Source organism: Bos mutus, chromosome 11, assembly GCF_027580195.1.
Source record: "Bos mutus isolate GX-2022 chromosome 11, NWIPB_WYAK_1.1, whole genome shotgun sequence".
In the NCBI taxonomy this organism is placed as follows: Eukaryota; Metazoa; Chordata; class Mammalia; order Artiodactyla; family Bovidae; genus Bos; species Bos mutus.
This window is the reverse complement of record NC_091627.1, coordinates 81573884-81601021: the sequence shown is the minus strand read 5'-3', so window position 1 is coordinate 81601021 and position 27138 is coordinate 81573884. Positions and strand designations below refer to the sequence as shown.

General features: G+C 37.5%; 1 protein-coding gene and 1 non-coding gene across 8 annotated transcripts in view; both read left to right on the top strand.

The window, feature by feature from the left end:
• The window catches only part of MTA3 (metastasis associated 1 family member 3), a 213477-nt gene that overhangs the window by 52110 nt on the left and 134229 nt on the right, over window positions 1–27138 (top strand). For all 7 annotated transcript variants that reach the window (XR_011466095.1, XM_070379671.1, XM_070379669.1 and 4 more), the window contains exons 2-3: window positions 396–463; window positions 7350–7443. Coding sequence is in view for 6 of the 7 variants with exons in the window: in XM_070379671.1 (XP_070235772.1) it covers window positions 396–463; window positions 7350–7443 (162 nt within the window). In the remaining variant the exon portion in view is untranslated. The remainder of the gene's footprint in view (window positions 1–395; window positions 464–7349; window positions 7444–27138) is intronic.
• LOC138990088 (U6 spliceosomal RNA) lies at window positions 26123–26229 on the top strand. The gene has a single exon (XR_011466254.1). It is a non-coding gene; the product is annotated as a U6 spliceosomal RNA (small nuclear RNA).

Here is a 27138-nt window from a genome sequence, read left to right as displayed (position 1 = left end):
AGAAGCATACTCCAGGGCGAATGGATTGGAGTGAAAAGATGTGGAAGCAGTTACAGTATGAAAGACACGTGTTTAGTCAGCCCTGACTAAATGATAAGAGGTGTCTTTTTGTTTATTATTAAAAATTTGACACATGTGGGACAAGAGTCTCCACATTCAAGGAGAACTTGAATAAAACATTAATGGAAGTGAAAATGCCAGGAAAATAAGGATCTGTGAATGGTAGGCACATGAGGGAATATATTAAGTTTGCATTACTAAGTTTGCTTTTACCAGGGAATGAATTATGGGCGTGCTTCATTTTGAATGTGAATTACCTAATATAAAAAGTCACAGATTGGCACATGTGAACTTTCTGTTGAAAAGATTAAGCTCTGTACTTCCTTTACTTACAGATTATGTGTACTTTGAGAATTCCTCAAGCAATCCGTACCTCATCAGAAGGATAGAAGAACTCAACAAGGTATACACTGAGTGTTCTTGATTCTAATATTAAGAAATATTTGATTCCCACTGAAGGATAAGTGGGTAAAGGGCATAAGAGGTGATTTTACTTGCAGTTCCAGACTCTTTGAAAGTATGGATTCCAGATTAGAGAGTTATGCAGGATTCTGAATATTTCGCTTTTTAGAATTACATCTGATATTAAATATTGATATTGAATATGTAACATCTGCAGATTTCTTTAAATTGCTTGGAGTTTCTCCGAGCAGGCCACTCCAGTAACTCAGTCTCTTTTTATATTTGAAGTCATAATTTGTGTTTCTCCCTTTTTAGTGAATTAATTTTTTACTCTTTCAGCTTGAGAAGGAAGAAGTTAGGAAATATAATATTTAAGGGAATTTGTAAAATTCTAGACTAGGCTAACTAATAAGAATACAGTATTGGTATAATTATAAAGTGGCTTTTTTGGTACTGTAGGCCAGAATAAATAAAACTTACCCATTGTTTTGTCCATGATCGAGGGTGTCCAGGACAGCAGCAGCTTAATGACTGTTGGCAATAGTTCAGCTTTTACATCGGAGGCACTTGAATAGTCATAAGCGACCTGACCATAAATTTCTGATGGTTTTGAGAGTTACCCGTGTACCTGGTGAGGATTCTTGCGATCAAAATGTTTGGGGGCTATCTAGCTTATACTTGTCTCCCAAAATACCATCTGGAGACTGGTCCAGTTCTGAGTCCCTGGAAGCCCGGTCTGGCCAAGGGCATGCTTGACTTATGAGCTTGGACATCCTGGTTTACTTTTGGGGATACCCTGGCGATGTTGCATTTTAAAAACTTCTGTAGAATTTGAGACCACCAACCACCAAATGAAGCAAATGGCTGCAGGGTTAGGTCAGTCTGTGGGTGGAAACTGTTGAGATGTCTTCCCGAAGTGCTTCTCTTTTATGTTATTGATGTAAGGTATAAGAATTTAGGCAATTCCAGGAAATTCCTTTGTATTCCAGTGGTTCGGGCTCAGCGCTTTCACTGCCACAGCCCAGGTTCCATCCCTGGTCTGGGAGGAAAGATCCTGTAAGCCACTCAGTGCCGCTAAAAATTAAAAAAAAAAAAATTTTAAATAAAAGGCTTAATAAAGAATTTAGGCAATTCCACCCTGTTTACGGTATCAGTTTATTTAGAAAGTTAACTAGGATTCAAAGAAAAATATTGGCCTGTGAGATTGGTATTCTCTGGCTGCTCCTTGCTTTGTTCATTTGGCTCTAAGTGGAGTAAACTCTTTCTTGACTAATACTGTTTTTTTATGGCCACGCTGTGTGCGTGTTGTGGGATCTTAGTACCGGATTGGGGATTGAATCCAAGGCCTTGGCAGTGAAAAGAGTCCTAACCACTGGGCCATCTCGGCTCTTTCTCATAGGCACTCACCTTAGTACTGTCTCGTTGTTTCCGGTTCCCTGTGCCTTGCTTTTTCCTCCATATCATTTATCACCATCAAATATACTTTATGTGTTTATAGACATGCCTCGAGATATTGTGGGTTCAGTTCAGACCACTGCAGTAAGGCAGATACTGCAGTAAAGCAAGTGACATGAATTTTGTAGTTTCCCAGTACATATAAAAGTTCGGTTTATACCATACTGTAGTCTTTTATGTGTATAAAATGATGTGCATGCAGGGATTTCCCTGGTGGTCCAGTGGCTGACTTTGAGGTCCCCAGTGTAGGGGGCCCAGGTTTGATCCCTGGTCTAGGGATGATCCCACATGCCACAACTAAGAGTTCTCATGCTACAGCTAAAGATCGCCACGTGCAGCGACCGAGACCCAGTGCAGCCAAAAAAAAGAAAAAGTTGTGCGTGCCTCATTGAGAAATACTTTCCTGCTAAAAGAAATGCTAGCTGTCATCTGAGTCTTTAGTGACTCATAACATATATTAAAGGTCACCATTACAAATGGGTCATAATAATAAAAAAGTTTGAAATGTTGCAAGATTTACCAAAATGTGACAGACACTAAATGAACAAATGCTGTTGGAAAAATGGCACTGATAGACTTGCTTGACCCATCAGTTTGTAAAGAAACACAGTATCTGTGAAGTTGAGTGAGCCCAAGTGCAGTAAAATGAGGTGTCCCTGTATTTTCATTGCCTGATTTTGCAAACTAGAATGAAAGCCCTAGCTGTGTAGTGATCTTTTCTATTCACTAATGGATCCTAAGTGCTTTAGAATACTGGCTGGCACATAGTTAAGGCATTCAGTAAATATTTCTTGAATTAGTGAATTTCTCAGATGTCTGATGTTAATACTTGTACATGGCTTTACTGGTTACAAGTACTTTGGTTCATTCATTTTACAAATATTTCTAAGAGCCTGCTACCTGCCAGGTACTTTTAGACACCACTTTTAGGAACTGAAGAATGAACGAGATAGGTCTAGTAGTGAAGATGGACATCAGCCAAATAATTCCACAAGCAGAAGGAAAATTGCATCTGTGCTAAATTTACAAACATCAGAGCATGGTGCTCTGGAAGCATATAATCTAGGGATTCAAGTTTGTCACCTTTTGAGCCTCACAGTACCTTAAACTTTTAAAGCAGATGCATCATGGATTGTTGGGAAGCACCCTGTGGTTAAGTAACTTAAATGTTTGGGTTACACATTTAGCTAGAACCTGGATTATTTCCGACTCCATCATTATATTACTGTTTACTTTGAAAGTCCCTCCCCTCCTCCACATCCTCACCTTCTCCCTATCCCTCTGCTTTCACAGGAAGTCATTAATATACTAACAGTCTTTAGGGGACTAGGGGTCACCGAATTGTGAAAGATGAGATTCTCTATAATTTCAGAGAATGGCAATCTGAGTGGATGGAGTATTGATTAAAAGGAACTGTGATTGACTAGTTAATTATTAGATATTTACATAGGATCTTTATTTCTGAAGAGGTGTGAAACAGAGATTTCATTTTAAGTAATTCATTAAATATTTCTTGAGTTTTTATTATATAGCAGGTACCATGCTAGGCTTAGAGATACTGCAGCGACCAATATGGGCATAGTCTTTGCTATGGACGTAGTCTTTGGTGTACGTAGTGTGTAGGCCCACACAGGTCTATGTTCTCATGAGGGAGACACAGAAGAAGATGAATGAACAGGTATAAAGAAAATTATTATAAACGGTGTTAATTTCTACAAAGGAAATAAGCAAGAGTCTTGACAGAATAACAGATTGCTTCCTTGGAATAGGGATTGGACTTTAAGGACATTGAAATTGAAGCTTAAAGGATGAGAAGGAGGTAGTCTTGGCATCGGGGCCATAAGAGTTCCAGAAATGCCCCGAGTGGGTCAGAGATCAAGTTGGCCAAGTGGGGCAATTTAACATGATTGAAAAAATCCAAATAATGAATTTAAGAATGCTTGATACATTCTAATTGATAAACTAAGAGAAAGAACATTAACCTATTTTATTAACTTTCTTCTAATTAGGTAGAATGTGTTTTAGGATTCTCTGGTGGTCCAGTGGTTAAAACTTGGTGCTTTCCCTGCTGGGCCCCAGGTTCAGTCCCTGCTCCGGGAACTTAAGATCCTGCAAGCTGTACAGCATGACCAAAGGAAAAAAAAGAGAAAGAAATATAATTTTTTTTTTAACAAAATTCTTAGGATAAGGGTTTGTCACTATTTTTATACAAAATTCACTTTTATAGGTTGAAAGTTCCTTTTTTAAAAAATCTTATTTGAAATGTTACTTGTCAGTTAAAAAGCAGAACTAAGTATTTTCTCTTTTTGAATTAAAGAATAGATTTTTGTCTCAGTTGTTTCCCCCCCACCAGAACTTTCAGTTGCAAAACTAAATAATGGGTTGATGAAAACAGTTCAACATTGTTATCTTATATTCCCTCGTTTCCTCTTCTCTAAGTTATACTCAGACTGGTGATGATCTTTTGGAGGAAGACTATAAAGTTAAAATAGAAAACAGCTTTTGGGAAAATTTTATTTAGTCACTCTAGTTTGGGTGTTGCTCTTCTAAAGATTCAGTCTGCACACATGTTGAAAGAAAGCTTTGTGCCTGTAATAATGAAGGTTCAGTCTCAGGAAGTTTTGGAAATTATGCTTGTGGGTAAATTTGATGTTATTTGCTATGGATATATTTTTTGGGTGTATTATGTATAATTTGTGTGTATCTTCATATTTTGTGTATTTTGTTAGCCATCCAGCTTGCCCTGAGATTTATTTTAATGTTTAGGGTCTTTTTTATTTTTGGTGGGGAGAAGGGAGCCACTAACTTCTTTGAGCCTCTAATCTTGTCCCCCATCCCAATCTATATTTGCACATGTAAGATTTTACAGATAATTTCAGGAGATCCCCTCAAAGCCCTTTTGATGGAACCCAAATTAAGGCCCCTTCTGACGTTTAGGATTTGTTGGGAATAAGGAGAGAAATTGGGAAAAGAAAGTTCCTTTCCATTTGTTCTAGTTGAAACAGACTGTGGACTTTCCATGTTGGAAAGTGTTTGGTTATTTTGTTTTTTACTTTCTTAAGTTGAGAATAGAAATGGACATGAGTATGAGGTGGACTCAAAGCCCCTTATTGCTGGAGGATGTTTTTCTAACCATGTTTGACAGAATGGAGATTTAAGAGGCTGCAACCTAAGTGGAGAAAAGGACATAGTACATTGCTGTTCATTGTATGTTCTTTATACCTGTCTCCACTTTTCCCACCTGGGGGTTTGTGCAGGTCTTTCTTTTTTCTTAGACTACTCTGTCCTCCAGGCTCCACCTATTGGACTTTTCTTCTTTTCTAGCCAACTAAGGACCCTGTACCCCTTTCCTCCTCCTTGAAACTTTTTCTGCTTTTTCCCTAGGAAAAAACTTTTTCTGCTTTTTCCTTACTTCCTGCCTCCAGGAATAAGAAATGGAGCCTGGAGGGGAAAAGAAAGGAGTAAAGGAAAATAGTGTTGGTAATTTGTCAGGAATATTCTGCTTTTATACTTAAGTTATGGGGAACCGGTGAAGGTTTCTGGGCTAGGGACATGATGCCCGCTGGGCTTTGGAAGGTTGGAGAGGAGGTGACATGTGAACAGACATCTCTGCTGGAGTGGAGGCTCCATGAGGGTGGGCACTGTGCAGAGGGTGGGCGTCCCCAGTGCTTAGCACATGCTGAGTGAGGCACATGAAGGGGGCAAAAGAGCTTTGGTGACTGTGTATACACACAGCTTTTAGCCTTGGTCTTCAGAGCTGTGCTTCTTAAATTATCTGTGGTGGAGGAGTTTTAAAAATCTTCAATATCTTAGGCTGCTTTGGTAAAATTTAAATGAGAGTAGAAAAATGAAATTTAAAGTAGGCTTATAAAAATGCAGGCCCCATTTTTTGTTATTAGATTCAAGAGATAGGAAATTAACTCTCAAATACTATAATACACTTAATTTCTGTTCTGATTTCTGTTACACAGTAACAGTTGTGTACTGGGCCTTAGACTGCACTTTCAGTAGTTCAACTTTAGAGGAATACTTGAAGGGTGTGTGTGTGTGTGTACACGCATGCACATGTGCGTATAATAGAGAAGAGGAATACTGTAGCTGTAAACTGCCTAATAGCCAAGTGTGTACATGATTCAGGAGACAATATTTGTTTTGAACTATGCCTGTCTACCACAAGCGGGTTTAAATAAGAATTTAATTGGCTTTGTAGAGTATCCTTGTTGAAGGAACTCATCAGTGAGGCAGAAAAAAACATGTATATCTTAAAACTCTTGCTTTAGGTTTTTAATATGCTTTTGTCTCAAGAAGAGAAAAAATGATAAAGCATGGGTAATTGAAGTCATTGATAGATTTTATTTATATTGAAATATTGGCCTGTTTATTTGGCAGACTGTGGGATCATTGCTTCTGGAGGATGTATTTGATCACAATATTGTGAATTATAGAAGCACTTTGGTTAGGATTTAATATGAATTCAATTTTAAGGGGCAATATTTCTACAAGACTATTCTTCACTCTAGAATACTTCTGCTGAACTTCATAAAATTGACACATTTACTGCAGCACATACATATTCTTATTTCTTTGTGTCTGAGTATATCAGTAAGCCCAGAGAAATTCTGAAAATTTGTTCTCAAATTTGTTTGAAATTGGAAGTCACAAGAGCATTTTATTGTAATCTATGTGTTTTTACAGTGAACTTTGTAGTGAACGATTGACCTTGAAAGCTCTCAGAATTCATAAAGAATAGGAGGGTAGGAGCCTGGGCCCCAGCTGCAGTAAATTACAGCCTAACTGAATATTGATTGCATTCTAGACTGTAGTCAAAAAGAAATAAGCGCTTCAGTGTTCATAACTCAAGGCTTTTAATACTTTCGTATGTGAAGGTAGACCAAGAATATTGAGCATTATGGGTTCATAGATTCCCTTGAGCTGAGAATGCTTTCCCAAGCTCTCTGGTCCACCTCATCTGTTGACCTGCCCTGTACCTGCAGAGTATCACCATCCGTCGAAAGTGGGGGTGTTTATGAGGAGGGACTGGATGACTTTGCACTTAGTCTGTGCCTCTGGGAGAGGGTTTGGAGGACTTATATTTAAATGTTTTAAGTTACATAGTGGCTTTTTAAATTTGGGGGATTAGTTTCTTAAGGCTAATCAGAGTTAACTATGTCTGGCTTTAGTCATTAAAGCTGTCTGATCACTTTAGTTTAATTGATGCCAGTGAGTTATTTTATGTTTGACATTTCAGTTTCACTTGGAACTTTTACAAATGTTGCTAGTCCTTATTTGAATTTTTTAGCTCTCTATCCTGCAGCTGTGGTTGGCATAGTAAGTGAGAGTGATCTTATAATTGTGCTGTCTCTAGTTTTGTTTTATAAACTACTTGAGTCTAATATTCAGTCCAGATGACTTTTATTTTTCTTATTTCTTAGACTGCAACTGGCAACGTGGAAGCAAAAGTAGTGTGCTTTTATAGACGACGAGATATTTCCAACACGCTTATAATGCTTGCAGACAAGCATGCTAGTAAGTTAATTGCCTTTTTCTTGGAAAAAACTTAAAATGTGTTTTGAGTCTCTTTTTTTTTGTGATATTAGGAAAAATACTGTGTTACCTATAACTTTTTAGTTTCCCATTTGTTTTCCTCTTAGTTTAGATGGGAGTAGGTTTTTTGGGTGGCTCTTGGTTTTAGTATGTATATTTTTAGGATGCAACATATATTTATTAGTCAAAAGGTTGAAATAGAAGTCTTTGTAAATAGGCTTTAGCAGACAATCAGGGCAGTGTTTTGTCATCTCCCGTTTTTCACGGTGGTTTGAAGTTTTGAATATGAGGAAATTAATACTTCACTGGTATTTTGGAGGACTTTTTCCCCTCCTCTCTGAAACAGCTGGGTTATATTTACAGTTTGTAAAATTCTGAGTTTTATTATATGTTTGTAGTAGTAGGTATGTGTGGGAAAAAAAGTTTGCTAAAGAAAGAAGTGCAAGGTGATAGATAATGGAAAATTCTTGAAGGTAGCAACTCTGAGTATTTCTTTGCAGTTTAATTGTCATTGTGTGCTCTTTCCTCCCAGTCAACAGCTTTGATACATCCTAGCACCCCACCCCCTTTTTTTTTAAAGCAACAAAGGATCAATAAAAAAGTGATTTAAATTTTAAAAAAGAAGTAAAGTAGTTTAAGTACTTTGTCTTAAAAGCCATTTTCATCCTACAAAACATGTAATGAGGTCAGGTATGTGCGTGTGTTAGTCGCTCAGTCATGTCTGACTCTGCAACCTCATGGACTGTAGCCCACCAGGCTGCTTTGTCCATGGGATTCTCCAGGCAAGAATACTGGAGTGGGTTGCCATTCCCTTCTCTATATGTATGTGTATTTTTCAGTTTAATACTGTGATGTGTCAGACTCTGGTCTTGGGGATCCTCAAGCTTGTGAAGTGTTTTGGTAATGGGGGAAAGGAGGCCGTTGTGCAGACAGGTTGGTTCTCTGTCTGCCTGAGATTTCCCCACTGTGTTGCCAATTTAACCAAGCAGTTTGGTTGTCTGTAAGTTAAATTCCTACTATATTTTCTGCTGTAGTTTTATATATTTTTATTTATTTATTTTTTAGTTTTATATATTTTTAAAAATTTCTTTCCATTTTTGTAGAGAAAGTGTTAATTATGATATGGATTATTCTGTAGTATTTACAAATTATATATTGACAGATGCAGGGCAGTTGTATTTGTTCCTCATGTATGAGATCAGAGTATTACTTTTTAAAATGATGTATTAATCAGTTATTTATCTGTAGCTGAAATCTAGAAATTCAACATGGCATTAAAGCATGCAAAACTATTTGGATTTTATTCACCATTTATAACATAACGTTAAGAAACATAAACTGTCTCACTGATGTACTTTTGGATTTAGTTTGGCTTCTAATGTAATTTGTCATTGCAAAGGTAGTGAGGTGTCAAGATTGTCAGGGAGTCCGCTGACCGCTTGTGGGGGTCTCAGCATGGCTGCCTTTTGGAGCTGTCTATTTTAGGCTTGTAAATAGAAAATCAGGTTTTTCAGAATTGATTAGGCTCTTTATATTGGCTCATAGAAATGAAAATCTAAGAAAATTAAGAATCAGTCAAACTACATAGTAGTAGTCATGCAGATTAAAGCAAGACCTGGGTTCAGATTCTGGTTGGTTACTTGCTGCCTGCCTTGGCAAAAATTCTTAACTTCTCATTCATCTGCATTTTCCTTATTTGTAAAATGAGGTTGAAAAAAAATCACCTCATTTTGAGTTATATTTTTATCACAGTTAAGAAAAAATTAAAGGAGGGAATTCCCCGGCAGTACAGTGGTTAGGACTCCGCGCTTTCATTACTGATGGCCTAGTTTCGATCCCTGGTGGGGACTAAGATCCCACAGCCATATGGCCTGGCCAAATATTTAAAAAAAAAAAAAAAAAAATCTAAAATGGCATACTTTAAGGAAAAAAATTAAAGGCTAAGGGAAAAATTATGCCAGCAATGATGTGATGACTCAAGGAATGACTTATAATGGGTGCTTAATAAATGTCGGTTTTTCCCCCTTAGTGATTTGTAGATCATCTGTTTGGATGGATTACTTCTATCTACATTTACCTGTCTTCTTCCATTATTTATTGATTTTTATTCTCAAAGTTAACTGTATATCCATGTACAATAGAGTTAGAGGTATCAACTTACTTTTGTTTCGATACTGACTAAACCTTCACATGAAGAGAATAAAAATTGCCTGAATAGTTCATGCTTTATAAAGAGGTTTTTAAGGAGGGATTAATGGAGAAAATGTCATATGAAAAAACAGAGACCTGGATGTGGATGCCACTTAATTTTCCTGAATCTTAGTTTTTCCACTTCATTGTGAACTTTTTTTTTTTTTTCATTGTGAACTTCTTTAAAACCTTTTTATTGCAGAAAATTTCAAACATAAAAGTACAGATATAATACACATGATGTTTTCCATTATTCTGCTTTAACAGTTATTAATACATGACCAATGAATTCATCTAGACCCTTACTTGTCCCATTAGTTTGAGGCTCATCAGAGAAATCTTACTTTTTTATCTGTATATATTTCAGAATATATTTCTAAAAGATACAGCCTCATCCAGACTTTCAGGAAATGCCAAGAATATACAAGGAGCTTCAGGATGCTCTTGACCCAGATCCAGCAATTAACATTTTATCATTCTTTATATATATATATATATATTTCCTGAACCATTTGAGAGTAAGTGGAGACTTTAGAGTGTTTTTCCTAAATGTACTAGAATTCTTTTACATAACCACAGTTTAGTGTAAAGGTCTCAGGAAACCTAGTATTTACAACAAAACTATTACTTCATTCACAGTCCTTATTCAGATTTCATGTCTCAACAGTGTTATGAGTAGCTATGCGTTTTTACCTTAGTCTAGAATAAAATCCAGAGTCACACACTGTGTTTTATTGTTGTATATCCTTGATAATGGAACTAGTTCCTCAGTCTCTGTGTTTTTTGACCTTAACATTTTTGAAGAAAGTAGGTCAGTTATTTTGTTGAATATGGTTCAGTTTGTGTTTGTGTAATGTGTCCTCATAGTTAGATTTAGGTTATGTATTTTTTTTGTAGGGATGCTGTAGTGATGTGTCCTCGATCCATAATGGTGATATTAGGTTTGATTACTTGGTTAAGGTGGCATTCCTTTGTATCCAGTAAGTTATTTTGGGGGAGGTACCTGGCAACTGGGCTTCCCTGGTAGCTCAGTTGGTAAAGAGTTCGCCTACAATGCAGGAAACCCCAGTTTGATTCCTGGGTCAGGAAGATCCGCTGGAGAAGGGATAGGCTACCCACTCCAGTATTCTTGGGCTTCCATTATGGCTCAGCTGGTAAAGAATCTGCCTGCAGTGCCGGAGACCTGGGTTTGATCCCTGGGTTGGGAAGATCCTCTGGAGAAGGGAAAGGCTACCCACTCCAGTATTCTGACCTGGAGAATTCCATGTACTGTATAGTCCATGGGATCACGGAGTCGGATGTGACTGAGCGACTTTCACTTCACTTCACTTCACCTGGCAACTACGTAAATATCTTGTTTCTGGCCCAACATCAGTGCATTTGTTTTAACATCCATTGATCATTTAGGATTCTGTAAACATTGGTATCCTCAAATACCTAGTTGGTTTTTTCTTTTACAGTATTTTTTCATTTTTATAATTTGTTTACATTAGGATCCGAATAAGGCGATTGGTTGGTAAGACTCTTAAGTTTTTTTTTCTCATCCATTTTAATAATTGATAAATACTTCATATAGCATAAAATACAAGCTTTTAAATTGCACAGTTTAGTGGTTTTCTCAACGCCTTATAGCCATCACCACTGCTAATTTCACATTTCCATCACCCAAAAAGAAGCCAGTTACTCCCTATTCTCCCTTTCTGTCAATCCCTGGCAACCGCTGATGTACTTTCTGTCTGTATAGAGTTGCCTTTTTCTGGACATTTCTTATAAATGGAATCATATAGTTTGTGGTTTTTTTGTGTGTCTGGCTTTTTACTTAGCATAATGTTTTCAAGTTTCTTCCATTTTATAGTATGAATTACTTCATACCTGTTTATAGCTAAGTGATATCATATTGGGTGGATGTACTACATTTTGTTTATCTAGTCACCAGTTGATGGGCATTTGTATTGTTTCCTTTCTGGTAATTATGAATGATTCTGTTATGAACATTTCTGTACAAGTTTTTATGGGGACATCCTTAAATCTTTTAATCTATAGATACATATTATTTCATATTCTATCTCAGTATTTTGTTGAAGATACCATGTGGTTCATCCTGCTGAGTTGTCTTTGCCTGGGAGTTTGTTGACTGCATCTCTGTTGTGTCCTTTACTTTGTTTCGCTGTACGTGGATAGTTAGATCCAGATTCTAGAGGGTCAAAATTCTAGGGTTGTTTTTTTTTTCTTTGTGGAATGGCTGCTGCTGCTGCTAAGTCGCTTCAGTCGTGTCTGACTCTGTGCCACCCCATAGACGGCAGCCCACCAGGCTCCCCCGTCCCTGGGATTCTCCAGGCAAGAACACTGGAGTGGGTTGCCATTTCCTTCTCCAATGCATGAAAGTGAAAAGTGAAAGTGAAGTCGCTCAGTCGTGTCCGACTCGGAAAAGATCACTTCATGGGGAGCATTGTGTACTTCTCTTATGAGGTCTATAATACATTGTTGCCTGTCTCTTTTTAATAACATTTTACTTTGAAATAATCTAAGATTTACAAAAAAATCTATTAAAAACATTATCAGGAATTCCATATGCCCTTCACTCAGATTCTCCAAACGTTAACAATTTTGTTATATTTATTCCATTATTCTATCTTGTTTATTGTTTAGCCACTAAGTCATATCTGACTCTTTGCGACCCCATGGACTGTAGTCCACCAGGCTCCTCTGTCCATGGGATTTCCTAGGCAAGAATACTGGGGTGGGTTGCCATTTCTTTCTCCAGGGGATCTTCCTGACCCAGGGATTGAACCTGTGCCTCCTGCATTGGCAGGTGGACTCTTTACCACTGAGCCACCAAGGAAGCCCATTAATTCTCTGTACATATTAATATATTTGAATTGTCTGAAAATAAATTGGTATATTTCCCCTAACCCCTAAAGTTAACCTCAGTGTGTATCTTCTAAGAATGAGGACATTCCCTTTCCTAACACCAGCATGATGATATATGAACTTACTCAGATTTTGTAAAGTTTCCTACCAATGCCTTTTATAACAAAAAATGAAGAAATTTTAATTTTGTTTTTTTGTGGAGATATAAAAACTCTAGAAAATTCTGAAAGAGATGGGAATACCAGATCACCTGAACTGCGTCTTGAGAAACCTATATGCAGGTCAGGAAGCAACAGTTAGAACTGGACATGGAACAACAGACTGGTTCCAAACAGGAAAAGGAGTACGTCAAGGCTGTACATTGTCACCCTGCTTATTTAACTTATATGCAGAGTACATCATGAGAAATGCTGGGCTGGAAGAAGCACAAGCTGGAATCAAGATTGCCGGGAGAAATGTCAATAACCTCAGATATGCAGATGACACCACCCTTATGGCAGAAAGTGAAAAGGAACTAAAGAGCCTCTTGATGAAAGTGAAAGAGGAGAGTGAAAAAGTTGGCTTAAAGCTCAACATTCAGAAAACGAAGATCATGGCATATGGTCCCATCACTTCATGGGAAATCGATGGGGAAATAGTAGAAACAGTGCCAGACTTTATTTTTTTGGGTACCAAAATCACTGCAGATGGTGACTGCAGCCATGAAATTAAAAGACGCTTACTCCTTGGAAGGAAAGTTATGACTAACCTAGATAGCATATTAAAAAGCAAAGACATTACTTTGCCAACACAGGTCCGTCTAGTCAAGGCTATGGTTTTTCCAGTGGTCATGTATGGATGTGAAAGTTGGACTGTGAAGAAGGCTGAGTGCCCAAGAATTGATGCTTTTGAACTGTAGTGTTGGAGAAGACTCCTGAGAGTCCCTTGGACTGCAAGGAGATCCAACCAGTCCATTCTAAAGGAGATCAGTCCTGGGTGTTTCTTGGAAGGACTGATGCTAAAGCTGAAACTGTAATACTTTTGCTACCTCATGGGAAGAGTTGACTCATTGGAAAAGACCCTGATGCTGGGAGGGATTGGGGGCAGGAGGAGAAGGGGACGACAGAGGATGAGATGGCTGGATGGCATCACTGACTCGATGGACGTGAGTCTGAGTGAACTCCGGGAGTTGGTGATGGACAGGGGGGCCTGGCGTGCTGCAATTCATGTGGTCGCAAAGAGTCGGATACCACTGAGCGACTGAACTGAGCTGAACTGAAATCATTGACCGATTGATGATTACTTTAATTCATTTATTTATCAAGGCTGTAAAAATTATGTGTTTTAAACTATCATTCCCTCATGTGTTGGGTGGAATATTTCTATAAAGAGCAATATTCCCTCTGTCAACTATCAGGTTGTTCTTCTGGTTTAGATCTTATAAGAAACGTAGTTTAAATGCTTGATGAGGTTTTTGCCCTTTTTAGTTACCAGTTTTCAAAAATAGTAAAGTGGTTCCTGGGCTTCCCTGGTAGCTCAGCTGGTAAAGAATCCACTTGCAGTGCAGGAGACCAGATTCGATTCCTGGGTTGGGAAGATCCCCTGGAGGAGGGCATGGCAGCCCACTCCAGTATTCATGCCTGGAGAATCCCTGTGGACTGAGGGGTCTGGTGGGCTATAGTCCATGGGGTTGCAAAGAGTTGGACACGACTGAGCAACTAAACACACAGGACAAAGTGGTTCCTGGCATTCTCCAAAGATCACCAGTTTACTTTTTTAGTTTCATCATGAGTGCGTTTGTCCATATTTGATATTTATTATCAATTGTCTTCATTGACACTCAGGTTGTCTTATCTTTAGCTAGTGGGGCTTATTTTGGTTTGTCCTGGAGTCATCTTTTATGCTTCGTGCCCCGAACCTTTGTCTCCAGAGTCCTGATTGCTTTTACTTGGAAATGGCCTTGGAGACCACAATCTGAGCATTAAGGATGGATCTTAGAGAGGGTGGTGCTGTTCCTAGGTTGTTGTACATTTAACAGAATGTGCTATTTTGTGGTGTATTCTTCAGAATCAAAAGAAATCCTCCTTGAGTACTTGTTGCTGATTCTTCTTTTCTAAGGTAATTTCACTGGAAGCTGGCATATGTAGTTTTGAGTTTTAAAAGCAGCGGTTGTTCCTTTAATCTAGAAGAAATGGAATTTCTCATTAAATGAGTGATACCATTTTGGTATGGATCTGGTTCTCAGGACTGGTGGATTCTTTGAAAATGAAGAATTTCATCCATACTCTTTCACTTATTTTAGATGTTTTTGACATATTCTTATTATGTATTGTGTTTCTTAAAATGTAAAGCTTTAGAAAATTAAACTTTGTGTCACTTTCCTTTTTAACCTGACAGGCAAAAGGGTGAAGTGTTTTCTGTACTTGCAGCTCTCTTCCTTCCTTAGAGTTTTCTTCCCAACTTTTCAGTTGTGTCACTCACTCTGGGCTGAAGTTGGGACAGGGAAAAATAGCTCAAATAAGGATAGTTCTTTTGCTTTCTAGTGCTTGTTCTGTTCGCCACTACTTTTCCACTCCAGCACCCACGTGTGTGGAGCTTTGTGGAAGGAGAAAAGGAAGGAAGATGGGAAGATTTTATTCTTACTCAGATTTGTAAAACCACAATTAGCTGTTGGAGAGAATCCTGCCTACTTTAAGTCCTGTTCATAAAGTTTATCAACTTACTGATGTTTCTGACACTTTTGTGTTATTATAAGTAGAGTCAGAAAGCAGAGTTGACATTAATCTTAATATTTTAAATAATAAGACGCTATGGGATATGATTTTGTTAGGCAGTAAGGATGTGTTGAAGGTGAAAGGTGAGGTGACTTCTATACCCAGTTCTAATCACCACCTAGTCTGAGTCATATGCTCTTACAAAATGTTTTGGTGTCAGAGGGCGTATTGGGAACTTTGTTTTTTAAGATTCATGAAGTATATGATTCAGAGTTATTAAAAAGATGTAGAATGTGTAATGTCTTACAGAATTTGGGGACTAAAATGGGATTTTATTAAAAAGTTGACACCTCTTTTTAAAAGATTTAGAGCCAGTAATCACAATTGATTGTTACATCATAGTACCAAAACTGGATGTTTTGAATACATGAGTTCTGTCCTTTCCAACTTTCTTTCCTGGCCTTAGCACACAGTTTGTGCATTCTGAGTGCTTAGTGTTAAGTTTTTTAACGTTGAAACCATGGTTTTGGTTATCTTTCCAGCGTTCATGGGTCTTGTTCATTATAGTTGCTCCAAAAGTGTTTGTATCTTTGAATTTAACAGGGGAACAGATTTAAAGAACAGCCAGGCTACCAGTTGTTTTGATTTACCATCTTAGTTGGCTGAAAATAATCTGTGGTGGTTTTAAAATATGGTCCTTAGCTTCTTTGACATTCCTTCCATTGATAGGTGGAGTCCATGTCTTCTCCCCTTAGATCTGGATGAGGTTGTAGAAGTAATGCTGTGTACCTCTCAAGGCTAGGTCATAGAAGGCCATGCAGCTTCTACTTGGTTTTCTTGTAATGCTTGCTCTCAGGATATGTCTGCTGGAACTCAGCCATTATTCTGTCAGTCCATGGAGTCTGCATCGTATAGACTACAAAGGAGAGGCCATTTGTAGGTCCCATGGTTGACCGTCTGAGCCCAGGTGCCACACACGTGCCTGGAGGAGCCACCAGCTGATCTAGCCCCAGCCATTTGAGTTCGTGTGGAGGTCCCAGTCACTGTGAACAAAGACAAGAGTTCTGTGCTTGGGCCCTGTCTGAATTTGTCACCCACTGAACATGTGAGGGAAGGAAAATGGTTGTTTTGTGCCATTAAGTTTTGGGGTGATTTGTAACTCAACAATAAGTGATGTAACTGGAACAGGCTCATAATAGGTTTTCCTGTTATGGCGTATTTTCAGTGACAGCTTAAAATCAATGTCTAAGCTTATGACTGCCTACTAAAAGTATTTAATGAATTATTAGTTTCTTTAAGTAAACTTCACTTTCTTTTGACAGAATGATTAAATGAAGAGATCTTGCCCCTGTGCCTTACTCCTTCCTTACAAATGATTTTTGGCCACGCTGAGCACATCAGAAAAAAATGCCCTCTTTATTATTCTGTAGTGAAATTTATTGATCATAAAACTTATACATATAATGTAAAAAGAAAACTAAAACTCAGTATTATGTTCTAAACTCTAAAAAGAGAAAAAATTTGTACTAAGAATATTTTATAATGTAATAGGATCATATATACTGTATTTTAGTATGTTTGAATGCTGAGGCATGACAGTCGTGGAAGATACAATGAAATTGTGAAATGTTTGTACAGAATTACTAGCAATGCAGCAGTTATAAATTAGATTGATATTTTGTACTAGGAACTCTAATATTTGCTGAAATTTTTCAAAATGATGCTATTGGTGTGCTCTGAACAAAACGAAATACAGTCTTTCCTCTTTTTACGTGACGGCTTCATTGCTGGAAAAGTAAGTTATATTAAAACCATACCTCAAATATTTTGTGTTTTCATATATTCCCTTTAGCTTAGAGGGTAAAGAATCTGCCTGCACTGTGGGAGATGTGGGTTTGGTACCTGGGTTGGGAAGATCCCCTGCAGGACGGCATAACAACCCACTCCAGTATTCTTGCCTAGAGAAAATCCCCATGGACAGAGGTGCGTGGTGGGTTACAGTCCATGGGGTTTCAAAGAGTTGGACATGACTGAGTGAATAAGCACATACATAAAATGGAATTTGCTCTAGTCTCAGATTACAGAATCATGTTTTCACTTACATAAATTCACACAGGGGAACTTCCATGGTGGTCCAGCGCCTAAGACTTTGAGCTCTCAGTGCAGGGGACCTGGGTTTGATCCCTGCTTGGGGAACTAGATCCCACAGGCTGCAACTAAGAGTTTGTATGCCACAAATAAAAATTACATATGCCACAACTAAAAAAGATTCTCCCTGTTGCAGCTAAGACCCAGCGTGGCTAAATAAATAAATATTTTTTAAAATGTCAAAAAAAAAAAAAAATGTCCAGAGGGACATTTCAAAGTCATGTGAATCATGGACTGTGCTTTGCTGTATTCCTATATGTCTATGGGATATCGAACATCCTTGTCTTCTGTCTGTGAAATGTTAATACTGCTCCCACTGTGGCAGTGCTGTCCACCTACCTCGCCCTTTCCAAAGGAGTCCTTGGGTTATGGGGTGGAACCATGGCACTAAACACGTTTTCATAAAACAAAAGCTGTAGCTCATTGTTGACTAATGTTCACCATAATACTGGGACCATGGAAGTTACTCAGTATGTACAAATTAAACAACAAAAAACTCTTAATGTTTTCCCTAATTCCCCCAAATTAAAGATTAAAGTTGCAAACAGTAAAAAAGTTAAAATTATTTATATTCAGCTAGGATTGATACTGTCTTGACCTAGAAGGTAAAAGAGAATTTGGCAGTACCTGGCAAATTAAAGCTCAGTGTTTTTATCATTGCATACTAATCATAGACAAGTGCCCAAAGAAGGGTGCCTTGATAATAACAACAGCAACAACAAAAGAGAGAAGCATAAGTGTCCAGCAGTAAGATATTGAACTAAGTAATAAATCAACTTTGTTTATATTCTGGAGTGCCTTGTAGCCATTTAAATGAATACATAGATTTGTGTGTATCATCATGGACAGATGGCACAATATATAATTGAATTAAGTAGTTTAGATGAATTTGTAGGATATAACTCTAGCTTTGAAACAAATATAAAGTTTTATAAAATTAATGTGAATTTCAATATATGTATGTGTACATGGTATTCATGTACACATTAACCTTGTAAAACAAAAACAGTTATAAAGAATATTCCGAATAAGGAAATGTTTTGAGAAATTGAAATGCTTATTGAAATAAAATAGTGAATGAATAATAAATAGTACTAGATTTAAGTAATTAAAATAAATGAGAGAAAAAGTAGCACACCTCCCTAGAGAAGAAGGGCAAGAATCTTTAGATTCAATGGATGAAAGATACTTCATTTTAGAACACTGAAGAAAAATTGAGGATCCTAAAGTTTTTATAGAGAAAGTTATCAATGAAGGAATGAGGATCAGATTTCTTCAGTACATACTAGAAGAGCAAGTTTTTTAAAGTTGAGAATTCAATAACTATGAATTGCCACATAAGGGTATTTTTCAACATATAAGTATTATATAAATCAGTAATTTAGGAATAAAATTCCAGACTGTTCAAACATTAGAAATCGCAAAGAGAAATAAAAGTCTTCCGAAATTCTGACATTTTGAGAACAGGGAAGAAGTAAAAGCTTTCTAAAACTTTTTTTAGAAAGTTTTGAGAAAATTTTGAGGAAGTTCATATTAGTTATAACTTTTAAGGATAACCAATGGAAAGATGCAGATAAATCATTTGAGGAACTTCCCTGATGGTCCAGTGGTTAAGAATCCCTCTTCTAAAGTGGGAGATGTGGACCTGATCCCTGGTTGGAGAACTGGGATCCCACATGCTGTGGGGCAACTAAGCCCAGCCGCCACAACTAGAGAGAAGCCCATGAAGATCCCACGTGCATCAGTGAGGATCTTGAGTGCTGCAACTAAATCTCAATGCAGCCAAATAAATAGATGTTAAAATCATTTGATAAAAGAAAAATCACTTGATTTTACAATACTTCATCTACATTACTAGATTAATAGATGAGGTTAAAGTGAAAGGCACTCAGTCTTGTCTGACTCTTTGCGACGCCATGGACTATACAGTCCATGGAATTCTCCAGGCCAGAATACTGGAGTGGGTAGCCTTTCCCTTCTCCAGGGAAGCTTCCCAAACCAGAGATCGAACCCAGGTCTTCTGCAATGTAGGAGGATTCTTTACCAGCTGAGCCACAAAGGAACCCCAAGAACACTGGGGTGAGTAGCCTGTCCCTTCTCCAGTGGATCTTTTACCAACTGAGCTATCAGGGAAGCCCAGATGAGGTTAAAATTGTCCTAAATAGGCCCCCACTCAACAGAATAAGGAAAGAGAACAATAAAAGTAACATAAGAGGACCAGAATGAGTCTAAACACATCAGTGACAAAATATGTAAATGGCATAAATTCTCCTGGTAAGAGACAGACTGGTAATTCATAACACTCATATACAAAAGATGCCTAAAGAAAACCTTAACAAATAGTGAAAAGCAGGAACTACACACAAAAAAATTGTTCCCACACCCTCTGCTTGTGGGATCTTATTTCCTCAACTAGGAATCGAACCTGCACTCTTAGCAGTGAAAGAGCTGAGTCCTAACCACTGGACCGCCAGGGAATTCCTCACAAATAATATTCTGTTCAAAGGCAAGGAAGTAAAAAAATAGAAGTAACAATAAAAGGAAAATAAGCTATGTTACAATCCAGTTTGGTAATTTAAGAAACATGTTTATGTATGCCTTTGTGTTGAAGGAGAAATAAAACCTGCAATTGTGAATGATTCCAAAAAGAATGACAATAAAAATAGTAATCTTAGAAACCTCTGGGTTGAGGCCAGAGTCATAAGAAAATTTAAAGCCTTCAAAGCAACCCTTGAATAAAATGACTAAAAATAACTATTAAAGCCAGGCATTCAAGGTAGAATTGAAAAATAAATGCAAAAAAAGGAGTTAAATATAAAAGCAAAAATGAATGAAATAGGGGAAAATGTAGAAGTTACAAAATCAGAAGCTGGTTTTTTAAATATTAATTTTTCCCCAAGTTAATCTGTTAGTTTAAGGAAATCCCAATCAAAATCCCAGTAGGACTTTGTATGGAACTTAGCAAGGTGCTTCTGTCATATACTGGGAGAAGAATAAAAGCAGGAAAGTAAAAAGATTTGTCTTGTTTTCTGGTAAATGCTTTTAAGGTTACATACAGATTTTCTTTGAGAACCTGTGGTCATCTCCTCTAGGTTTTGCTATGTAATGCTTTATTATTCACTTCTGAGTTGTCTGAATTTTTCAAACAAATGTAGAAGAGCACAATGAGCCTGCATTTAATCATCACTTGTCTTCAACAGTTAATCAACATAAGCTTATTTCATTGACACCCTGCTTTGTCCACCTCAGACCCCAACTCAAATCTCAGCACATACTTTGTTTGTAAATACATCTTTTTTAACCTAATATTTATTTATATGAATAGGCTTAGTTTGTCTGATCTATTGATTACTAATGTTAATTATTTCTGTTAATTTTATTGGTCCATTTCTCCTTGCATTTCTAATAGATTTTGGTCTTGAAGTAAAGATGCAAGGTGCTTAAAAAGTTTGGTCTTGAGATGGATTCTTTTTAAATATAATAGAAAATATCTTTCTCTAATGCTTTTTACTTTGAATTCCATTTTTTTTTCTGTTATTATTTTGGCTATGTGCACTGAGATCTTAGTTCCCTGACCAGGGATCAAACTCAGGCCCCCAGCAGTTGAAGTGCAGAGTCTTAATTACTGGACTGCCAGGAAATTCCCTTTTCTAATGTTATTGCTGTTCCCATTTTTGTTGTTACTAGCATTTGTCTAGTTTATACATTTTTTTATTTTTAATTTTTAGGTTTAAATTTTTAAATTATTATTATTTTTAATTAATTTATTTATTTTAATTGAAGGACAAGGGCTTCCCTGGTGGCTCAAAGGGTAAACCGTCTGCCTGCAATGCAGGAGATCTGGGTTCGATCCCTGGGTCAGGAAGATCCCCTGGAGAAGGAAATGGCAACCCACTCCAGTACTCTTGCCTGGAAAATCCCATGGACAGAGAAGCCTGGTAGACTACAGTCCATGGGGTCGCAAAGAGTTGGACACGACTGAGCGACTTCACTTTCACTTCACAAGATTGTGGTGGCCCCTGCCACACATTGACACGAATCAACCAGGGGTGCACGTGTCTCCCCCTCCTCCCCCGCCGCCATCCTGAAGCCCCCTCCCACCTCCCTCCCCACTCCATCCCTCTGGGTTGTCCCAGAGCACCAGCTATTGAGTGCCCCGCTTTGTGCATCGAACTTGCACTAGTCATCAATTTTACATATGGTAATATACATTACCTATTCTCTCGGGTTTTGTTTTTTAAAGAGTATTGAGCTTTTTAAACCACATAAAGCTGGGTTTTTGTTTGTTTTGTTTTTCATCTTTTTACACTTGTTCTGAGAATCTTGAACTTCAGTAAGGACATTTAATCCTTTTACTTGTAGTTACATTTTAATTCCTCGATGTGTATGTGTGTTTTCTCCTTCCTTCTGTTGGTTTTATCACATTGTCTATTTGTCAGGGAGGTATTCATCCTATTTGTAGTCTTACAGTTTTCCTCACATTTTTATTTGTTTTACTTGTTAAAACTTTTTGCGTTTAGAAAGGTAATATTTGATTATGAATCAACAATTAAAAAGTACAAAAGTGGGGCTTCCCTGGTGGTCCAGTGGTTGAGATTCACCTGCTGATGCAGGAGGCAAGGGTTTGATCCCTCCTCTGGGAGCGTCCCACATGGCATGGAGCAGCTAAGCCCGTGCGCCAGAGCGGTTGAGCCCACATGCCTCAGCTGTTGAAGCCCCTGAACCCAAGAGCCCATGCTCCGCTACAAGAGAAGCCTCCACAATGAGAAACCCGTGCACCGCAACTAGAGAAAGCTCACGCACAGCAACGAAGACCCAGCACAACCAAAAATAAAGAAATCTTTAAAAAAAAAAAAAAAGACAAAAGTATATTCATTGCAAAAACTCCCCATATCAGGTCTCCGAAGACCCAGTTCTCCCTCACAGAACACCATTATTCCTAGTTTCTAGTGTTTTTTCCACAGAACATCAGTGTTTATAGAAGGAAATCATTTGTATGTGTATACACATATTTTCCCCCAACTTTTTCCTTTTTACGGAAATGATTGTATAGTACAGTGGCTTTTATATTTTTTGCTTTAGAATTTCCCTTAATAATTTTAAAAAGTTTTATTTTCTTAATACATTTGAAAGTTGACATATAAAATTTTTCATCAGAAAATTTAAATAGTTGCAGAGATAAAGTATCTGGTGTGTTGCAGATAGTGACATTTAAAAATGAATGACTAGGGAATTCCCTGGTAAGGACTTCCTGCTTCCACTGCTGGGGCCTGGGTTTGACCCCTTGTCACAGAACTAAGATCCCACCATCCACATGGCCAAAAAAAAGAAAAAAACAATTTGCCCACTGTCACAGGTTAAAAAAACAGCATGAACAAGCTCTTAAACAGTTTGAAACTTTATGTGATCCATTTGTCTCCTTAAGTTCATTTCCACTTTGCTTTCTCTGCAGAATTTTAGCCTAATGTATTTTATGCTTGAAAGTTTTGTTTATCATCATACTGTTTTCTGGAACAAAAATTTTACATTAATTTAAATTTAAAATACTTTGTATGTCTTGAGTTTGTAAGACTCAGAGTCTTAATTTCTTTTGGACTTATTATAATTATAGTACAAATAATTACTAAAAATGTAATTGTTCATAATTTAAATGTTCATAATTACTAAACACAAAAGTACATTTTCATTGGAAATCAAGATGGGTGGGGCTTCCTCTTACCTCATTCAGTTAAGGAATCCTTGCATTGCTAGAATGAGAGGTTTGGTATTTTGTTCCTGATTTTTATGTTTATAAATGTTGGTTCTGACAAATTTATTTCATCTAAATAGATGAGAATGGTAGCTCTTTGCTCATTTATTCACTTATCAAATATATTTTGAGCTCCTCCTACGTTATGGACACTCTTCTAAGCTCGGATGATAAGCATTGAACAAGCAGAAATCCCTGCCCTCAGAGTCTCTTTGTTCTTCTGAGTTGTATGTGAAAAATCATATAGTGGTTTTGCATTAAAAGTTATTTTTAATGATTTAGCAGCTGACAATTCAATTATGTCCTCCTTCAGTCTTGTCAAAAGCAGAGAATTTGAAACCAGCAGAGTTGGAAGAGGTTTGTTAACCAGTCATCAGTTATTCACAATCTCATTTTCTGAGAAGCAGAATAAAAAGGCTTTACGAAGACCTAACAAATGACTGTTAATTATATTTCTTACTCTTTGACCTATGTAGATTTTATCACTTAGCATCTACCAGATAAACAACTAGTTGGGGATTTTACATATATAAATATATAATATCCTATACACATAAACGTAATCTCCAGCTGGTTTATATAAATATGTAAAGAGATTTGTTGCAAGTAATTAACTTAAATGATTGTGGGGCTGGCCAGGTGAAATTTTTTCTTACGGAAATCTGAGTTTTACTCCTGAGACCTTTCATTTGATTGAATGAAACCCACCCAGGTTATTGAGGAGAATCGCCTTTACTCAGATTCAGCTGATGTTAATCATATCTACATAATACTTTCACAGCAACACCTAGTTAGAATTTAAATAGCTAGGGACTATAGCCTAGGCAATTTGACACACAAAACTAACCATCATATAGGAACCTTATTTAAACCAGTATGTCAGAAAAGTTTGGGGAAGTTGAAATAATGTTCATTTGAATATACCTTTGCATTTTAAATTTTACTCTGATAAAATGTTTGGATCTAATAACTGAGCACACACACACACACTGTGTTTGTACTTATGTGTTTAAATATATAACGTAAATTGATGAATAGAGCATATTATGATCTGTATTTAAATATATTTTCATCAGATCGTTGGAGCTGTGGATTTCATTTATTCAGTGGAAAATGACTACCAGTAAAACTTTAATGGCAGAGCCAGTCCTTATTGACAAAAACCAGGCAGCTAAATCACACTTTCTGTTAGAAAGTCTCGTTTTTCCAATTTTAATAAATGAGTACTGTGCGTCCCCAAGGCAACCATCTCCTAAACTCTAAGATAGATTCCTGGGTAACACTCAGAGCCTTGCTGTGATAGACTAAGGACTTCAGCATTTTTTACAGACTCTTCCCGCCCATCCCTCCTTGGGACTGGTTTCACAGAAGTGTTTTTTTGTTCTTTCTTTCGGGCTGCAACACACTGTGTGGGGTCTTAAACATACAGTGTATATATACACTGTTCCCTCTCTCCCCCACCAAACCCGGGATCCCTGTATTGGAAGTGTGGAGTTCAACTACTGGAACACCAGGGAAGTCCCAGGAGTGGTGTATTTTTTGATTACCATTCAGGGGTTGGAGAAAATGAAGTCTTTTTAATTGTTTGTGTATCTATCAGTAGATACTTCCAAGAGCAATACTGTTGGAAGAGAGAAAGGAAAATACAGCAATAACAGAAAACTGTCCTGGTATTCTTTTCTTGTTTCCAGTTTTTGTGCTTTGACCACAAATGTTATTAGCAATAATAAGGCTAAACATATTTGACTTCTAGATGTCTGTGGTATATTCTTGTGTAGTTTCACAATATGAGTACATAGCCCATAGGTCTTAGACTATGAAGTATGTAGAAGCATAGACCTCAGCCTTACACTCTCAAAAAAAAAAAAAAATTTGGCCATGCTGCCTGGCATGTGGGATCTTAGTTCCCCAACCAGGAATTGAACCCATGCCCTTGCCATGAAAGTGTGGAGTCTTAACTACTAGGCTGCTAGAGAGGTCCCAGTACTCTCCACGTCCAAGTGTGGCTAATCTGAGACACTGAGTCCTAACTCCATCCGTCCCTGGAGAACCTTCTCAGTCTTATCCAGGCAGCTACTACTGGTTGATTGGAGTTGGCACAAAGATCTATTTTTTGTCACTGCCTTAAAAGTAATAAACATTCGTTCATAAGGACATTTTTCTCTTGCTGTTTTATAGTGTTTTTTATTTTGTAAATGACATTTTATAATTAGCAATAACGGCAAGTTTGTGTCTCATTAACCAGATTATTATCAACTGTAAATATTACAGAGGTATATTGTTTGGCAAGTTAATTATGTTTTATGATACACATTTTCTTTTTGATCTGTTACCTTGAATGTTAATGGCTGCTATTATCTTTTTAAAGCAAGTACTATATTAATACTTTAAAATTGATGTCACGTTGCTTATTGATTATTAAATGAGGCATTCCAGTAATTAAATGAGGCTATTCCGATAATATCCAATAGATACTCTTAAGCTTCTTTAAAAGCCTTGGGTTAGCTTAGTTTGTGGGCTGGAAGGATATAGACTTCATGTTTTATATTTTCATATGACTGGTTGAAGGAATATCATTTTTGTAGTCAGAGTAGCTAATCTAAAATTTTCTACAGGTTATCTTTAAAGAAAAATCTTTCCACTGAAGTATATATATTGAATTCTGTAACTTCCTACTGCTACGTCTATTTCTACTAGGCTTTTATCTTTATATATTGCCATTTATTTAGAATGGGACTTCTCTGGTGGCTCATTGATAAAGAATCTGGCTGCCAGTGCAGGAGACACAGGTTCGATCCCTGGGTCAGGAAAATCCCCTGGAGAAGGAAATGTCAACCCACTCTACTGTTCTTGGCCTGGAGAATTCCATGGACAGAGGAGCTGGGTAGGCTACCGTCCATGGGGTCGCATAGAGTCAGGCGTGTCTTAGCAACTAAACAATGACAACATAGCCAGGAAGTTGGAAAATGGTCTCCTAAAGCCTCGTCCAAGGTTTTAGAAGTCTTATCAAGTGCCCACTTCGGCAACACATATACTAAAATTGGAACGATACAGAGAAGATTAGCATGGCCCCTGCGCAAGGATGACACGCAAATTCGTGAAGTGTTCCATATTAAAAAAAAAAAAAAAGAAGAAGAAGTCTTATCAAGAAGCTGCTGATGCCTGCTGCATTCTTGACGTCTAGGAACTTGGAGAATGGACCTTGCCTCATAAAAAGCCTCACCTTCTCAACTTTGCTAATGGCTAAGAGTCTCAAGAAGATGGCCCCTGTCTCATAGCCTCCCATATATCTTACCAGTTCCCATGCACAGCTTGGGGTGCATAGGAAGCTGGGAACTTATTTTAAGCTTTCTGATCTTCCAAAGGGACGGAAGGAGGTTGAGAAAATCTGAATATTTACTACAGTGGTATTAAGATGGATGATAGTGATGTTGGTGGATAAGGGTTATTATCACCATGGTTAGTATACCTCATTCAGAATAATGTATCAAGTGGCAACATTCTATAACTAGAACTGGAAATTCCAAATCCAGTTATTTTTCAGTGGGCTGTGCACCTTCTAATATCTTATTCTTTATTAATTAAATAATTCACTGAGCATCTCAGTTTGAGCAGGTGGCTGTTCTGGGCGCTCTGAATATTTATAGTGACCAGACACTGTCCCTGCTCTCAGAAAGCCTTTAGTCCTGTGGGTTACAGACAGAAGCTGTTTTACTGCAGTATAGAAAATGCTGTGGTAGAGGGGAGTTTCCCAGGAAGGACTTTGACCCCTGGTATAGCTTCACATGTCATCTGATACAATATCTTGGTTCTAACCACTTTCTTTGCCTACCTTGGTTCTAACCAGCTTCTTGGCATAAATTATTATTATGGTTGTGCCTCATGACATGCAGGATCTTGATTCCCTGACCAAGGATTGAACCTGTGCCCTGTACAATGGAAATGTGGAGTCTTAACCACTGGACCACCTGGGAATTCCCATAATTATGTTTATAAAATCATCTCTCTTAACACAGTTTTTTCCCC